This window comes from Antedon bifida, chromosome 3 (assembly GCF_963402885.1).
Source record: "Antedon bifida chromosome 3, ecAntBifi1.1, whole genome shotgun sequence".
NCBI classification, from domain to species: domain Eukaryota; kingdom Metazoa; phylum Echinodermata; class Crinoidea; order Comatulida; family Antedonidae; genus Antedon; species Antedon bifida.
The window spans coordinates 35,399,981-35,416,374 of record NC_136228.1 but is presented as its reverse complement, the minus strand read 5'-3'; the positions used below and the strand labels follow the sequence as shown (position 1 = coordinate 35,416,374).

The window sequence follows — 16,394 nt, the reverse complement described above, 5'->3', positions numbered from 1 at the left end:
ACACACATTTTATTTTAATCATTTTTATTGTTTTCTTTTCTTACGAAGTAATCGCAATTAATGAATAGGTCAATAATTGGAGTAACTGAAAAAAGTGACTTATCGTATTGGCATCCAATGACATGGACTAATGTAGGCATATAAGCAAAGAAAATGAGTTTGTAAGTCAACTTAAGATTAAAGCATTCGCCAAAATTAAAAAGTGCAATGTTATATGCAAGTGGAATATCATTAATACTAAACACATTATACTACTATACGCCCAGGACCAAATTGCACTTGTACCTAATAACGTTATTATTTGTACCACATTATTGTAACAAATCTACTCATATACCTTAATACAACAGCAATTGCATATTATTTTAATATTCAAAAATAATTTGGTGTATTGGCTGAAGCAGGTAATTGTAACCACAACAAACTTTGAAAAAAATCTCAAATAATTATTTCCTTTATTGCACTTCATCAACAGGCCCACATTAGCCTCCAGTAGCTATTACAATTTTGTACCACAACAAAATATCAATAAAATCTTCATTTCTTATAGTTTAGGTTGAAAGACACAATTGTATTGTAAAAGGAAAGTACACCTCTGCAAAAAGCTAAGCCAGTTAATGTTTTTGAAAAATTATTATTATTATACTGTTATACTAAATGTAGAAGACAACAAAATCAACCATACAAAATAATATAGCATATAAAGTATATTATTTGTTTGTACAATAGTCAGTACCAAACTGCATGAAAGAAAAAGTGATAAATGACTTTTAAGTAAAAACTTTCAGGACAATCATGTTGGAACAAAAGTAAAAAAAAAATAGTAAAACATAAATTATTCTACTTGAAGCTACCCCGATTTAAAAGAATAGAATAAAAGCAAAAGAAAATTAGGCCCCTACAACAAAAAAACATTGTTATAGAATTGTTTAAAATTTGTTGGCAGCCCTAACGCCTACCTACCATGGACCAAATATTTGAATCCCACATATAACCGTAAGAACATCTTTATTTATTGTCTTTTGTGAAAAAATATATATGCAAGTTTTAAAACATGTAAATATGCTACAAAAACGTATATTATCCCAATTTACCAGCATAGACATTCAATAATAGTTTCCTTATGCGTGACTAAGTTTCAATAAGGTCCACTGTACAGCAGTGTGTTCATATTGCAACACACTATAGATACCAAATAAATATATATATTACCAGTATCAATAATCCCAATAACAATTTTAATGTAATTTGAAATTTACAATATTCTTAGCCAATCACTCATCTGATCAATTGTTTACAATATATAATGTTCACAAATGAACACCTTATAAGCAGAAAGCTTCAATGATCCAATTAAGTGTACTGATTTAAAACATTGATTTGAATGCTGTAGCAAACCAATATAAACCGATATAATAATAATTTCTATGCCAACATAATTTAGGGATATGTCACAGCATATGTGTTTTTTTTTCTGTTCAGGGACAGTTGTAAGTTTTTTACTCAAATGTTGACCCCTAAGACTGTTCATATACTTTAGTTTGTAATATTTCGACTGGTTCAAAGTGAATGTGAATATGAATGAATCACAGTATTATTAATGAATATTGTACAAGTAATAGTATTTGAAGTTCTGCAATTTACATACATCTTTCCTAATGAGTGACAATCTTCACTAAATTCAGTAGACTGATCATGGAAGTATAAACATTTTATACCTCCATGGACTGATCATACATTGTGTGAATATTGTCTATATATCTCTAAATATGTTAAAATCTATATACCCTATGTTGATGCATATATATTTGTGTAATGACATGTTAATGAAAGATTTGTGTCTAATATGAGGTGTAAACCAAGTATAAAATTTACATTCTTCTCAGTATATTATATCAGATCCAACAAGATATTATCAACAGCATTTGAAGAACGCAACGTTGTTTTGGAAACTTTGAGTAAATGTGTCGCTCAAATGTCGTACACGGCCAGGTCCATCATTTTTCTTTTCAACAACAACAAGTGGCATTTGAACAAGATTTACAGGCGACTTACGATCTCGGAGAGCTTGACTCAGATTGAGTATCTAAAAATAGAATAAATCGTTTTTAGTAGATAAAAAATAAGAAAACCTGTTTTCTTGTCATAAAAAACATGCCAGTGAAGCCCATAGGCTTAGTTGTGAATATTGGTGTTATACTCAATATCATTAACAACATTTTATGAGCAAAGCAGAATAATGTAGCTCTAATGATTGACATTCACTTATAAGATATTAGTATATAATAACAGAAAGTCAAAGTTGTTTTTCCTTTTCGCATATTGCAAACATTTTAAACTCTCACCTGGCCTCGTAGCACAGACATTTGTTTCTCAAACAGCGCCTTATCAAATCCCTTATCCTCCTGAGTAGAAATAACATAACATAGGGATAATATCTAATTTACAAATCATAAAAAACGTATGAAGCAAGGAAGAAGGATTAAAATAATGGGTATGCAAAAGATAGAGGGATATGTGGGTGTAAAACAGAATATGATAAAAGATGTGAGGAATGAATAATCCTGTAAAAGATAGTGTGTGTGTAGAGTGTAGTAGTGAGTGTGGATGATGAAGCATGTTAAAAACAAATTTGACTTACACTAAATAATTCGTACAACTCATAGACAAGTTCTTCAACAAAGTTCATATCTGAAAGTAACGGTAGGACATGGTCTCGAATTTCATCTGAAAACGGCTTTTTTGCTTGCTGCAGCCATGCCCAGTGATATGGATCTGAAAATAAAATGATAAGTAATAACTACGGTCTTAGAATGTTCTTTATGCACTTTTAGTGTAGACAAAAATAATTTATGTTAATATAAATTTAGGTAGACTTACAAGTTCTCCATTCATTTGGGTGTTTGAAAGGGAATGCTAATCCATTATCAATGGCAGCTATTTTAATGTCTGGAGGCTTTACTATACTCCAGTCAGAATCATCTCCATCCGTTTCATCCACTTCAGATTTCTCATATTTTATCAACCAGTTATCATTTCCACGATCTATAGCAAGAGATTGATAAAAACTATTTCATACTTCTAGGGCAATTATATATGCCAATGTACCGACTACTAGGGAAATTATATAATGCCAATGCACCGACTTCTAGGGCAATTATATATGTCAATGCACCGACTTCTAGGGCAATTATATATGCCAATGCACCGACTTCTAGGGCAATTATATATGCCAATGCACCGACTACTAGGGCAATTATATATGCCAATGCACCGACTTCTAGGGCAATTATATTTGCCAATGCACCGACTTCTAGGGCAATTATATATGCCAATGCACCGACTACTAGGGCAATTATATATGCCAATGCACCGACTTCTAGGGCAATTATATATGCCAATGCACCGACTTCTAGGGCAATAATATTTGCCAATGCACCGACTTATAGGACAATTATATATGCCAATGCACCGACTTCTAGAGCAATTATATATGCCAATGCACCAACTTCTAGAGCAATTATATATGCCAATGCACTGACTTCTAGGGCAATTATATATGCTAATGCACCGACTACTAGGGCAATTATATATGCCAATGCACCGACTTCTAGAGCAATTATATTTGCCAATGCACCGACTTCTAGGACAATTATATATGCCAATGCACCAACTTCTAGGGCAATTATATATGCCAATGCGCCGACTACTAGGGCAATTATATATGCCAATGCACCAACTTCTAGGGCAATTATATATGCCAATGCACCGACTACTAGGGCAATTATATATGCCAATGCACCGACTTCTAGGGCAATTATATATGCCAATGCACCGACTACTAGGGCAATTATATATGCCAATGCACCGACTACTAGGGCAATTATATAATGCCAATGCACCGACTTCTAGGGAAATTATATTTGCCAATGCACCGACTTCTAGGGCAATTATATATGCCAATGCACCGACTTCTAGGGCAATTATATATGCCAATGCGCCGACTACTAGGGCAATTATATATGCCAATGCACCGACTTCTAGGGCAATTATATTTGCCAATGCACCAACTTCTAGGGCAATTATATATGCCAATGCACCGGCTACTAGGGCAATTATATTTGCCAATGCACCAACTTCTAGGGCAATTATATATGCCAATGCACCGACTACTAGGGCAATTATATTTGCCAATGCACCGACTACTAGGGCAATTATATATGCCAATGCACCAACTTCTAGGGCAATTATATATGCCAATGCACCGACTACTAGGGCAATTATATATGCCAATGCACCGACTACTAGGGCAATTATATATGCCAATGCACCGACTACTAGGGCAATTATATATGCCAATGCACCGACTACTAGGGCAATTATATATGCCAATGCACCGACTTCTAGGGCAATTATATTTGCCAATGCATCGACTTCTAGGGCAATTATATATGCCAATGCACCGACTTCTAGGGCAATTATATATGCCAATGCACTGACTTCTAGGGCAATTATATATGCCAATGCACCGACTACTAGGGCAATTATATATGCCAATGCACCGACTTCTAGGGAAATTATATTTGCCAATGCACCGACTACTAGGGCAATTATATATGCCAATGCACCGACTTCTAGGGCAATTATATATGCTAATGCACCGACTACTAGGGCAATTATATATGCCAATGCACCGACTTCTAGGGCAATTATATATGCCAATGCACCGACTTCTAGGGCAATTATATTTGCTAATGCACCGACTTCTAGGACAATTATATTTGCCAATGTATAACTTTTTTTCAGGAATAGTGATGGCTACCTTGGGTTTTGAATAATGATTACAGTAGCAAAGTGAAACATAGTTATGTGACCTTTCCAATGTAAACTTCTTATTATCAATTTGGCAATACTTGTATGGTTAGAGTTAAGGGTGAATTAAGATGGGTGCCTGCGACGTGAACCAATTCTCTTATCTTCCCATTCAACCAACCAGAGTATATTTCTGTATATTTGCCAAGCCAAGATAATTCTTGTAGGCTGGTTTTATTATATAGTTTCATTATGAATATGACGCTTGCTTTCCATTTTATTGTGAGGTCAAACCTTTTCCACAATTTCTGTCCCAGCCAATCGAGCAGCAAAACGTTTTTACTACATACATTGATTTAATATTAATTAGTAGATAATGTACTCACTGTGTGACATGTACATTTACCTGTATTTCTAATAATGTAATCGAGGCACACAAGCTTTTCAAATTGAAGTTGAAATATTTTAGCAGTTGATTCAGGTAAAGACTCTGAATCAAATCTTCGTAACCAGTAATCAGCATCCTTATAACCACTAACGAAAAGTTGGAATGAACCAGTCTGAAAGGAGAACAAATACTATTTTATATCAGTTATTTGAAATATCTATCACTTTCAATTATTTTTTTATTTAAAATAATACTAATACAATACATTATTTATATGAGCAGATTTAATTTGTACTAGAAAGCAATTATTATTATCTTTTTATTTTAGAGCTATTAGTATCCCCACATTTTTCTCTCTTGATTTGAAACTAAATATATCAACCAGAATCAGAAACCTCAAAAATGTTCATGGAACAGAAACAGCTTGTAATTTTTCCATATCTAATGTAAATAACTGTCATGAATTATACAAACAAAGATTAAGAATACAATTAAGGTCATGTAAACACATATTCATCTAATTCAATAGATTACTACTGGTGGAAATATTATATTTGATATTAACAAATACTATACCTTTGGTGGTAGACCAGGTTGGTAAATATTATATTTGATATTAACAAATACTATACCTTTGGTGGTAGACCAGGTCGGTAAATATTATATTTGATATTAACAAATACTATACCTTTGGTGGTAGACCAAGTCGGTGAAAATGTTTGCCTAGTGTTTGAAATTTATCATAGGTAAATTTCTTTGTTTTGGATTTTGCTCTATCAATGGCTGAATAATTGAATGTTTCACTTGCTAACTTAACTACCTGCAATTTAAAAGAATAATTAATTATGTAGATACAGAACAGTAATATTGAATAATGTGTAGATACAGAACAGTAATATTGAATAATGTGTAGATACAGAACAGTAATATTGAATAATGTGTAGATACAGAACAGTAATATTGAATAATGTGTAGATACAGAACAGTAATATTGAATAATGTGTAGATACAGAACAGTAATATTGAATAATGTGTAGATACAGAACAGTAATATTGAATAATGTGTAGATACAGAACAGTAATATTGAATAATGTGTAGATACAGAACAGTAATATTGAATAATGTCTGGTGAAGTGGATGTAATCTTCAGATACACCTGAATAATTAATTATGTAGATACAGAACAGTAATATTGAATAATGTCTGGTGAAGTGGATGTAATCTTCAGATACACCTGAATATTTAATTATGTAGATACAGAACAGTAATATTGAATAATGTCTGGTGAAGTGGATGTAATCTTCAGATACACCTGATCATAATGTTAATAATACCAATGAATATAATGTAAAAACTCAATTGTGGGATGTCTCCCAGTCATCTAACCAAAAAAAACCTGATAAATGAGGAGTGTATAGAAAATGTCACTATTCAAGGATCATGACCAATGATCATGTGATTGTATTTGTCAATATGAGTATACAATGGATCCTGTTGTATTGCTCAATAATTTTAGCATTATAACATTCTAGGTAGAAGAATTTCACAATTTATTTCAAAATCATAGATACACCACTAATTAAATCAAACTTACTCTTGTTTTAGGTACAATGTCTAATGATAATTTACGGTCAACCAGGTATGCCCCGGCCTCCGATAAATAACCCTGATTTAGCACAAGACAACCACGTCCAAAGCAACATGGGCAGCACATCTTTTGTAGCCATTTTGACCATTTGGGATTCAGTTGACCATAGGGCTCCTCACTTTTTGGTTTGAAGACTGCTATAATTTTCTGTGAATCACAAAAAATTTACATAAACTACATTTTTCATAGAATAAATTAAAATAAATCTCCTACAAGATTTGATATTTAACATTTATCTTCATTTACAACCTATATAATGGTGTAGCAATCTGTAATATAGTTCATTCCAAAACAAAACTGCCAATTGTTTGAGATTTGACAAACTATTGGAATCTGATCGCAAGATAGCTTACCCTTCTAAAAAACATCCCTCTACTAGGCATGATGAGCAAAGCCTCAACCCTTTTCCTAAAAAATATGTTTATTTAAGATGCCAGGGAATCAAACACACAGCCATTCGGGTGGGTGGAAAAGTGACATTGACACACCATTGTATGTTCATTGATGTGAAGTACCATTTAAGTTTTTTTATCCCTGAGTCAATAATTATTTGTAAATGACGCACCCATGACGAACCTTTCCCTGGGGTTTTATAGACTTAAAGTGGGTCATACAATTGACAAGTACATTACTGAGTAGTGTGCATGCGTGAGCTATTTAATTGATCAATACCAATACCAATAACAGTGTGTCGGACAGTTTTGCGTTCTGCCGTGTGGGAACAATAACCACTATTTATTAAAGTATGTCAAATTAAACACAGTATAGGCCTAGTTACTGTATATTACCCCTGGTTGTTGGGCCTCAGCATTTCTTACAAAATAGCTTCCACTTGAACCCTGATATATTCGTTCTGGATAAACCTCCAAGGAAATTGCTCTTTCAGCTGACTGTACAATCCTTGTAAATTCTGGATCATCCTCAAATGTATTAAAATAGTTATGTTCTGTTTCATGATCACTAACACTATTACGTAAAAGAGGTTGTCTTTCTGTCGTAGAGGACATAGTGGGTGAACTTAATCTTGACTGTTCTAATCGTTGGGTTTGAGGTGCGAATATAACGTCAGGCGGAGGATCACAAGGGGCTAAATTTACAACACGTTGACTATTAGGCCTAGATCCATTTTCCATAACTGACACGGCTGTGGTTACATCGGTGGTGTCTTCCTCCTGATCGGCCTTTACTGCGGTTGCGGTACTCATTGGGCCTAGGACCGGTGAGGTCGGATAATGGACGCCACAAGTCACTAAATAAGCTTACACCTAGTTTTATTTATTATGTAAATATAAAGGTTGATTTTTCCTCTTTACTACAATACTCAACAGCTAATTTGGTCGTCACAGTACAAATAAAATACTCAACAAAGTCCACTTCTTGTGTATGATGTTACGCAGTCGAACTCGAGATGGATCAGTCATAATGAAATACTGCCCTCTGTCAAAAATACAGTCGTCGACGTGACGACGACACAAGGCCTAGGCTATCTCCTATTAAATAGTCAGGTGGTCGCTTAGGTCCTATTTTTGGCCATGTTGTGCACTTTTGTGAAAAAAGCACCAAACTTGGCAGAAATCTTCTTTAGGACGACCTAACTAACAATTCGAATAATTTAATGACGTCATTTTGACCACGCCCCTTTTAAATATCTTATGTAGTTGTGAAAATTAAATATACTATAAATTACATAACTATGTCAAGTTTGGTATCAAATTACGTAATTGCGTAACATTTTCAAAATGTCGATTTCTATATATGTACCGAACTGACTACATGTAAACTTAGTATACGTCTTCAGATGCTATAGCTACCGATGACGAAGAAATGCAATGTGATTTTATAAAAAATTTTAATACACTCAAGGCATTTAAGTTCAGAGGTAAGATCGATAAATATTGTCCAGAAATTAAATTGAAAGAATATTCATATCATATGAACAAGATAATGTTAGGCCCAAAATTAGTAAATCAATTATCAACCATTTAACCTTCGTCTTTGATCAATTAATCCTTCGTGTGTTTTGTTGAGTAGGATCCGGGTACACGATCTTTTGTCTGTTTGAGGATTGTGTTTTCCGCTTTATCGATCTCTTCCGAGAGTTTTCGTAGTTTAGTTATCGATACGTTCGTTTCTATGACTGGCATTTAGCGGCGGCATACGTGTATGCACTCGATCGAGTAATACTTTTCGACAATTGCCAATTATGTCGATTCAGTAATATAAATTTAAGTATTAATTGAAATGAAAGAAGTAAGCCATGGTAAGTTAGTACTATTTCTCTTAAAGTTCATTTTTACTTTTATCTGAATTTTATATGGCATAGTCGCAAAGGTGTAACTTCAATTTGTCGGGGAATAATTAGAGCTTGGAATAAAATATACAGAAAGAAGAAAGACCGTCTTAAATCCACCGGACGTCTTCTTGACAATAATAGGCCTAATATGCTACGGTCCCTCACACTGCTGCTGATGATTTCAGGAATAATAACCACCTGCACACAAACACAACTTGTGTAACAAACTTCCACCGTTATAGGATCTATAGCAAAGCGATGTTATGCCAAGCGCCTAATATAGGCCTACGGGCAGTTATCTTTTTCGATTACTCTGAATGGACGCATCTCAGTGAACAAAACAAATACATCCAATACTAAAGGCCTAGTGTAATTGTAAATTGCGCACGAATGATAAAGAAAGGTTGCGAATTGTGATGTGCGCTGCTGCAGAATTTGAACATAATTATAATATTAGCAAAATATGCTTTAAATGTATTGGCCTAGGCCTATACTAATGGTACAAAAAGTGTATATAATTAATTTAATGAAAGAATTTAAATATATGAAAAAATATCTATTTAATTCATTTCATTAATCATTTTCATCTATCTTGATTTCTCAGAAATCTGCATTATAGGTGAAAGCGTATCTCGTCCTCGTCGGCTTTCAAAAAACTCGATTCCTTCATTGCAAAAGATAAGCTTACTTCGACCAAATAAACCTCTTGCTCCTCCTCAACTTGCTCAACGGCCTCCTTCAAGTTACGATTCTGCTTTTGTACGACCACGGCCATCTATCAAAGACAATGCGTTCTCTATCCAAGGTTCATCCAAAGTGATACATTTTATGCGCTTTGTGACTCGAGAAACTGATAAATGTACTAACGATAAGAAAGTGATACATTTTATGCGCTTTGTGACTCGAGAAACTGATAAGAAAGTTGCAGGTGTATCATCAAAATACCATGTTATGAAATTACAGGAACCATATGATCCAGTTTCTGCTTTATCAGAAATCTGCAAAAAACAACAGCAACGAACATTTAGCGCAGAAACACTCTCTGCAATTGGATTATCTGTACTACCAAGACCAACTTCATGCTACCCAAGTAGAAGCAATGCATTGTCCAGAATAAAGCAAATTGGTACCACAAGATCTGTTAACCATTTAAACCAAACGTCGCTTTGTGCCACTTCTCTGGGAAGACGACAGTCCACGGCCGAGCTACTTGGCAATGGGATACCACTCACTAGACGTTACTCAGCTCATGTTCAGATGGAAGGGGTGTCCAATTCTACTGGTGTGCCAATTAATTGTGATATCAACATATGTAACGAAAAGTATAGCAACAAAGGGAACTTCAGAAAGCGTCAAACAGCTGACAATATACCAGTATTTGAACCAATTGTTAAGTCTATTGTAAGGCACGATAAGAAAGTACTTTTTGGTTTGAGCACTCTTTCACGACAGTATTGCCAACAGCAGACAGTATCGCGTAGGCCTGCTACTATAAGACGATATTGTGACATCACATTACCAGAAGGAGACATCCGTAAGCCGACAATTATAAACCAATGGTTAGACGACGATGGTCTAAACTCTTCCTTTGAAACACAGGAACGTAAGACTATTGTACTTAAGGTTCCTAGTATAGCAGATGAGACAAAGTAGTCCATTTCTAATGAAATTCAACATGGTATTCCTTGTAAAATATTATCATTTATCATAGTTTAAATGCTTAGTGGTCCATAGTGATTAGACAAAACGGTAGAGAATGTTCGATGGCACGTCGCATCACCATACTATAACAACAACAAAACGTTTATTTAAACAAAAAACATTGCTGGAAGACAATTTGACTTCAGGTAAATATAGGCCTATAGTTTGTTTTTTTAATCCAAGTGATGGTCAAAGTGAAAAATATTAATAATGACAACCAGAGAAGAGTGAAATTACAACCAACAACAAACATAAACACTAGATGGTACGTGCCCACAGATAGTTTTCGAATACACAGTATTTCAGCGTAAAACAAAATGGCGATTTCAAATGTACGTATCGCAGGACTATTAAATACATGTCGTTTGCAGGAACGAATAAATAGACACGGTTTATGTATAGTCAACTAAAATTAGCACCCTGAGAATTACTTGAGTCAAATTTAAACAAACCCAATTCGTGTTTACGTATTAGGGTTGAGCGATTGTGAAGAGGATTGGTGCAATTAAGAGGAACCATTTTTAAATGTATTCTTTATCCGTAATGACATTTGTTTTATGTTTTGAAAATAATATACCAGTGGACACACACGTAGGCTATGCTTCATGTCAGGGGTCTTCTTTCTGTATCATCAGCAAAATTTTGAAGATTAGGGTTTTTTCGTGTACGCGCGCTTTGAAAGTTAAAAATGCTCAAAATCAATTTCTACACGTTTTCAGGACATTTGATAGCATTTCACATTTTTTGTGCAATGCGCGCGCTTTTGCGCACTGATTTCGTGCTCAGCTTAGAAAGGGTTGCTCTGTACTGGTAGCGATAGAGCTCAAAAGTGACGAGTTCAATAGTTGTTATAATTATTATTATTATTGTCTTGGAACTGAATTTTCTTTTGCATTAATGGATGTAGTAATTGAACAGTTTTGACTTATATGAGAAACTATTTTTGCAATGTATACGTGTCACCTGTATTGATCAATTTGATTTAAAAAATGATTAGCGTGGCGGCGAGGAGATTGTGAGAGCTGCTGATAAGTCGAGTAGACTTGAAATACAGACGTTGTGAAGTACAAAAGCTCCAGTCTCAATTCTTCGAGGTATATTCAGAGCGTCATTCTGACGATGAAGCATTCTCTACTTCTCTACGGGGCGCCATTTATGCCTTTATTTACTTCAGAAATAGAAATAGTACTACGGTAACTGGTCCAGTGAAATTTGGCACCGGTGAAGCACAGTGATATAGAATCGAAATAAGTCACTAATTTAAATATATTTCGTATGTTAATACACTGTGCTCAAGTGGACCCAATTTGGCAAAAGGGGAGCACAGTGATATAAAATAGAAATAAAGTCACTAAATTTTAATGCAGTATCTCATTCGTATCTAATACACTGAGCTCAATGGACCCAATTTGGCACGAGCGGAACACATGGATATAAAATAGAAAACAAATTACTAAAAAGTTATATCTCATTATAATAGTGAACCCATCTTTGCGCACAGTAAAACAATCACATACAAAAACATAACAAAATATTTCAAACCTGGTATATAATTATGTTCAATATCGGTTACTTCATCCGTAATGATGTTAATTTTGCTTGACATTTACAACGCTCAAAATATCTCTCTTTCAAAAATAAAAGAAAAACAATATTCATTATTTTCCATAAAAAAAACCCGTAGAGATTCGAACCCAATCCAGAGCTGAAAGCACTCAAACGTAAACCTGAGCATTGCCCGTTAAGCTACAAAGTAGTACATGTCTGAACAGCTGATAATAGTCTATTTATACATGTATTACGTAATTCATCATTACGTCATAAACATCTTATTAACCTTGTTAAAACCAAAATGACCAGTTAGCTCAGTCGCCTGAGCGTCGTATTGACAACACGTATGTCGTGGGTTCAATTCCCACGCTGGTCGGTGGAATTGAGTTAAAGGTATGCGACCACTGTGTTTGGGGTTCACAGATTATACGTCCCCCTTTCCACCACACATCATGAGGCGACAACATCAATTCATCTGGTGATGTGCTGGAAACGACCCCAAAAGGCTGTGGCAGGGCCTTAGTGCTGAGGCAGGGAGAACACATTTAACATCTTTTTTTTTATTTAATTTTTTTTTCAACCTGTATTCGATCTCGTAAATTTTATGTTTGCCGCCCTCAATTTTAAAAGAAATTGAATTGGGAAAGACGTAGTGTTAGTCATTCGCGGTTAACACGTCACATTGTCGATTTTGTTAATCAATATGTTGCTACATATTGGTAGCGAAATGTCCGATTCATGCAATATTGTATTGTATATGTATGAATACACGTTTATGGTAGTTGGTGTGTATGGCCGCACCGTCCCAGAATAAACATGTTTTAAACAGATAGTTTGTCTCCGATGGTTTTTGTGTGGGGTTAATGGAGAGTGAAATAAGATAAAATATTGAACATTTGCAAAGATGGCGATTTCTAGACCAATTTCGAGGCTTAGACTAATTCCACCGGCCGCCGGGGCTAGGCCTTAGGTATATACGAAGTCGAGTTTTAAAGTAGAAAACCCCACCTAAAATGTTGACGTCGCATCTGGATAGTTGAAATGTTAACATTATCATAATTATCACAGGTGATTATGTATAGTAATAAGTATAAGTATAAGTGCAATTCTGGGCTCTATTTTCATTATTAGCTCTGCCCCAACCATGGTGGGATAGTACTGGAGACTTAATATTTAATTTCATATTTCAATGAATAAGTGCACTTTCCAGGGACACTAAATAATTATTTATCTCAGACAAACGCAAGTTATTAAAATCACTGATATGGCTTGAAACTAATTTTTCATTTGCATTGCGGATGGAGTAACCGATATTGAACATACATTCCAAGTTTGAAATATTTTTGAATTCCAGAGGTATTTTTTCTCGATGTTTTTGTATGTGGCTATTTCGCTGTGCTCCACCACAGGCGCCAAATTGGATCCACTGGAGCACAGTGTATTAACATACCAAAAGATATTAAAATTAAGTGACCTTTTTTCTATTTTATATCACTGTGCTCCACTGGCGCCAAATTAGGTCCACTTGAGCACAGTGTATACATACGAAAATATTGAAACTTAAGTGACTTTATTTCTATTTTATATCACTGTGCTCCACTGGCGCCAAATTGGGTCCACTTGAGCACAGTTAATTAGATACGAAACGATATTAAAAGTAGTGACTTATTTCTATTTTATATCACTGTGCTACCCTGGTGCCAAATTGGGTCCACTTGAGCAGTTACCGTAGTACTATTTCTATTATTGTTAATAAAGTTAATAAAGGCATGAATGGCGCTCCGTATAGAAGTAGAGAATGCTCCAGTCGTCAGAATGACGCTCAGAATATACCTCTCAATTCATCGTCGTCGTACAGTACAGTTGTTCTTTTTAATTTTTTCCGAAACGAATTACTGTACTGAGAGAGAGTATGCTGAATAGTTTAAATATTACGTGGTGGTCAGAATGGTTTAAAGGTAAAATTAAATACTAATAGTTTAGTTTTACCCTCTAACTCAATCATAATTGATAATTGTATGGCGCCAATTGTGTTATATAGGGGCGTAGGCCTAATAGTAGTAGGACTATTGTAAATTCTTATCTATAGATAGGCTAGAGAAGATAAGGAGATAGGCCTAGGCCTAGCTAGGCCCGGGCCTAGGCTAGGCTAGGCCTAGAGTAAACCTATTATGCCTAGCCTACTAGGCCTAGTACTAGGCTAGCTAGTTAGGCTAGGCCTAGATAGACATAACTAGCTAGGCCTAGGCCTAAAACGTGCTACCTTACTAAAATTAATAATACCAGCCTGCTAATTAACTATTACGCCTACTAATAAAATTATACTAGCTAGGCCCCTTAGCCTCTAGCCTATCTAGTCCCCAGGCCTGGCCTTATATTATGCTAGTAAATCTTTTGGGCCAAGCTAGTCAAATTTTGATCGTTTTACACACAATTTATAAATGTCATTAGGCCTAGGCCTAATTATTAATTAATAGAAAGATCAGGAGAAAAATAACTTGTAATTATTAAATTAATTTAATTCAGAAACTACCCCCTGCATGCAAAATTTAGTCCTGCAACCAAAACAAATGTCATTTTGAATATACTGTTATGTGTTTTTATCTTGCAGAATATAAAAATATTGTTGTTACAGGCGCATTAGGGTTGGTACTAACAATAACTGTATGGAAACACATACAAAATAAAATGTCAGATGGTGGAAAGAATAGTGATTCAAAAACTATAGATGCTTCAAGTATAAGTCCGGTCTCACCTGATCACAATCAACCTGAAGAGAACAGTGAACCGGCCAGCGGTGACAATGAAATCCAAGCACCTATAGCTGAAACTTCATTGCCAAATACATGCGCAATCCCACCCAACAATCAACCTGAAGAGAACAGTGAACCGGCCAGCGGTGACAATGAAATCCAAGCACCTATAGCTGAAACTTCATTGCCAAATACATGTGCAATCCCACCCAACAATCAACCTGAAGAGAACAGTGAACTGGCCAGCGGTGACAAGGAAATCCAAGCACCTATCCAAGGACCTACAGGTTCCAAAAGTGAGGAGCAAGACAAAAATTTGGAAATGAAACGTGGTATCAATGTGATTATAAAAAAAGCTAACATTACCCTTGAAACTGTTGATGTTATCGTGAATGCAGCTAATGGCAGACTTATGCATGGGGGAGGTGTTGCAAGAGCCATTGCTGTAAAAGCTGGTCCAGAAATTGATATTGAAGGAGAAGAAAGACTACAAGAACGAGGACGTACATTAGGAGTATCAGAAGTATTACATACTAAAGGTTATAAACTGGATGCAAAGTTTGTGATACATGCTGTCGGACCAATACAGGGCAGAAATGATCAGTTTCAGTCGCAGTTAAAGAAAACATTCTTCAATTGTCTTTCTTATGCAGATGAAAAGCTCAAAGCAAAGTCTATTGCAATTCCTTTGATCAGTTCTGGTATATTTGGTGGACAAAAGATGGAATGTGCTAAAGCATTAATTGATTCCATCAACAGTTTTGTAGATGACGATAAATTTGAACATGTGAAAGAAATTAGACTTGTGAATATTGATTCTCAAGCTACTGATGCAATTACACAATTGTCTTTTAAGCTAAAACTCATACATAAAGACTAACAGCTATGTAGTTGTTGGACATTACATATTCATAGTACTTTAAAATAGTTTAAGAGTTTTTTCCTCTGAATGATCCATCTATTTGTATTGTTTTTACAATATTATGTATGAAATAACTGATTATACTGTAATTCAATTAATGTAGATGGTTAGGCTCTCCAATGAGCTTTTGATTGACTTTAAACATATATAAATAATGTTTTACACAATGGAATAACTATGTAGTTTTCAAGTAGGAATGAATCTGTCAAATAAACTAATATAATCAAAATATGAAAATCAAACTTGGTTGCTTTGTGTTATTATTTATTCTATTCTACTATAGAAACAGAGACCCAAACGTATACAATATTGAGAAGTTTATGTT

The 16,394-nt window shown here is 34.8% G+C and overlaps 2 protein-coding genes across 5 annotated transcripts; one reads left to right on the top strand and one right to left on the bottom strand.

Annotated features, from left to right (window-relative positions):
- Positions 1-438: 438 nt before the first annotated feature.
- LOC144838496 (phosphatidylinositol 4-kinase type 2-alpha-like) lies at positions 439-8,243 on the bottom strand. 2 transcript variants are annotated; one of them, XM_078693896.1, is made up of 8 exons: positions 7,638-8,243; positions 6,796-6,996; positions 5,889-6,020; positions 5,219-5,372; positions 2,881-3,045; positions 2,642-2,775; positions 2,346-2,405; positions 439-2,086 (listed from the first exon to the last, which is right to left on the bottom strand). In XM_078693896.1, exons 1-8 carry the CDS (start codon positions 8,052-8,054, stop codon positions 1,916-1,918), a joined length of 1,434 nt encoding a protein of 477 aa, XP_078550022.1. In that variant the 5' UTR covers positions 8,055-8,243; the 3' UTR covers positions 439-1,915. The 2 variants fall into 2 exon arrangements, with proteins under 2 accessions (XP_078550022.1, XP_078550023.1); XM_078693897.1 differs by lacking the exon at positions 2,346-2,405.
- Positions 8,244-10,892: 2,649 nt separating this feature from the next.
- On the top strand, positions 10,893-16,311 carry LOC144838494 (uncharacterized protein TM_0508-like). Of its 3 annotated transcripts, XM_078693893.1 has the most exons (3): positions 10,893-10,989; positions 15,006-15,092; positions 15,162-16,311. In XM_078693893.1, the coding sequence occupies exons 1-3, from the start codon at positions 10,899-10,901 to the stop codon at positions 16,025-16,027; spliced, it is 1,044 nt and encodes a 347-aa protein (XP_078550019.1). In that variant the 5' UTR covers positions 10,893-10,898; the 3' UTR covers positions 16,028-16,311. The 3 variants fall into 3 exon arrangements, with proteins under 3 accessions (XP_078550019.1, XP_078550017.1, XP_078550018.1); XM_078693891.1 differs by having other exon boundaries at positions 15,006-16,311; XM_078693892.1 differs by lacking the exon at positions 10,893-10,989 and adding an exon at positions 14,200-14,352 and having other exon boundaries at positions 15,006-16,311.
- The last annotated feature ends 83 nt before the right edge of the window (positions 16,312-16,394 follow it).

Bases quoted from the DNA above. Each gene is read 5' to 3' on its own strand.
- LOC144838496 (XM_078693896.1), bottom strand. From the start codon at position 8,054: ATGAGTACCGCAACCGCAGTAAAGGCCGATCAGGAGGAAGACACCACC. The intron at 3,046-5,218 runs GTAAATGTACAT...CTCTTGCTATAG, and splicing joins TTACATTATTAGAAATACAG to ATCGTGGAAATGATAACTGG. The intron at 2,406-2,641 runs GTAAGTCAAATT...ATTTCTACTCAG, and splicing joins AGTTGTACGAATTATTTAGT to GAGGATAAGGGATTTGATAA.
- LOC144838494 (XM_078693891.1), top strand. From the start codon at position 10,899: ATGTTCGATGGCACGTCGCATCACCATACTATAACAACAACAAAACGT. The intron at 10,990-15,005 runs GTAAATATAGGC...TTTATCTTGCAG, and splicing joins GGAAGACAATTTGACTTCAG to AATATAAAAATATTGTTGTT.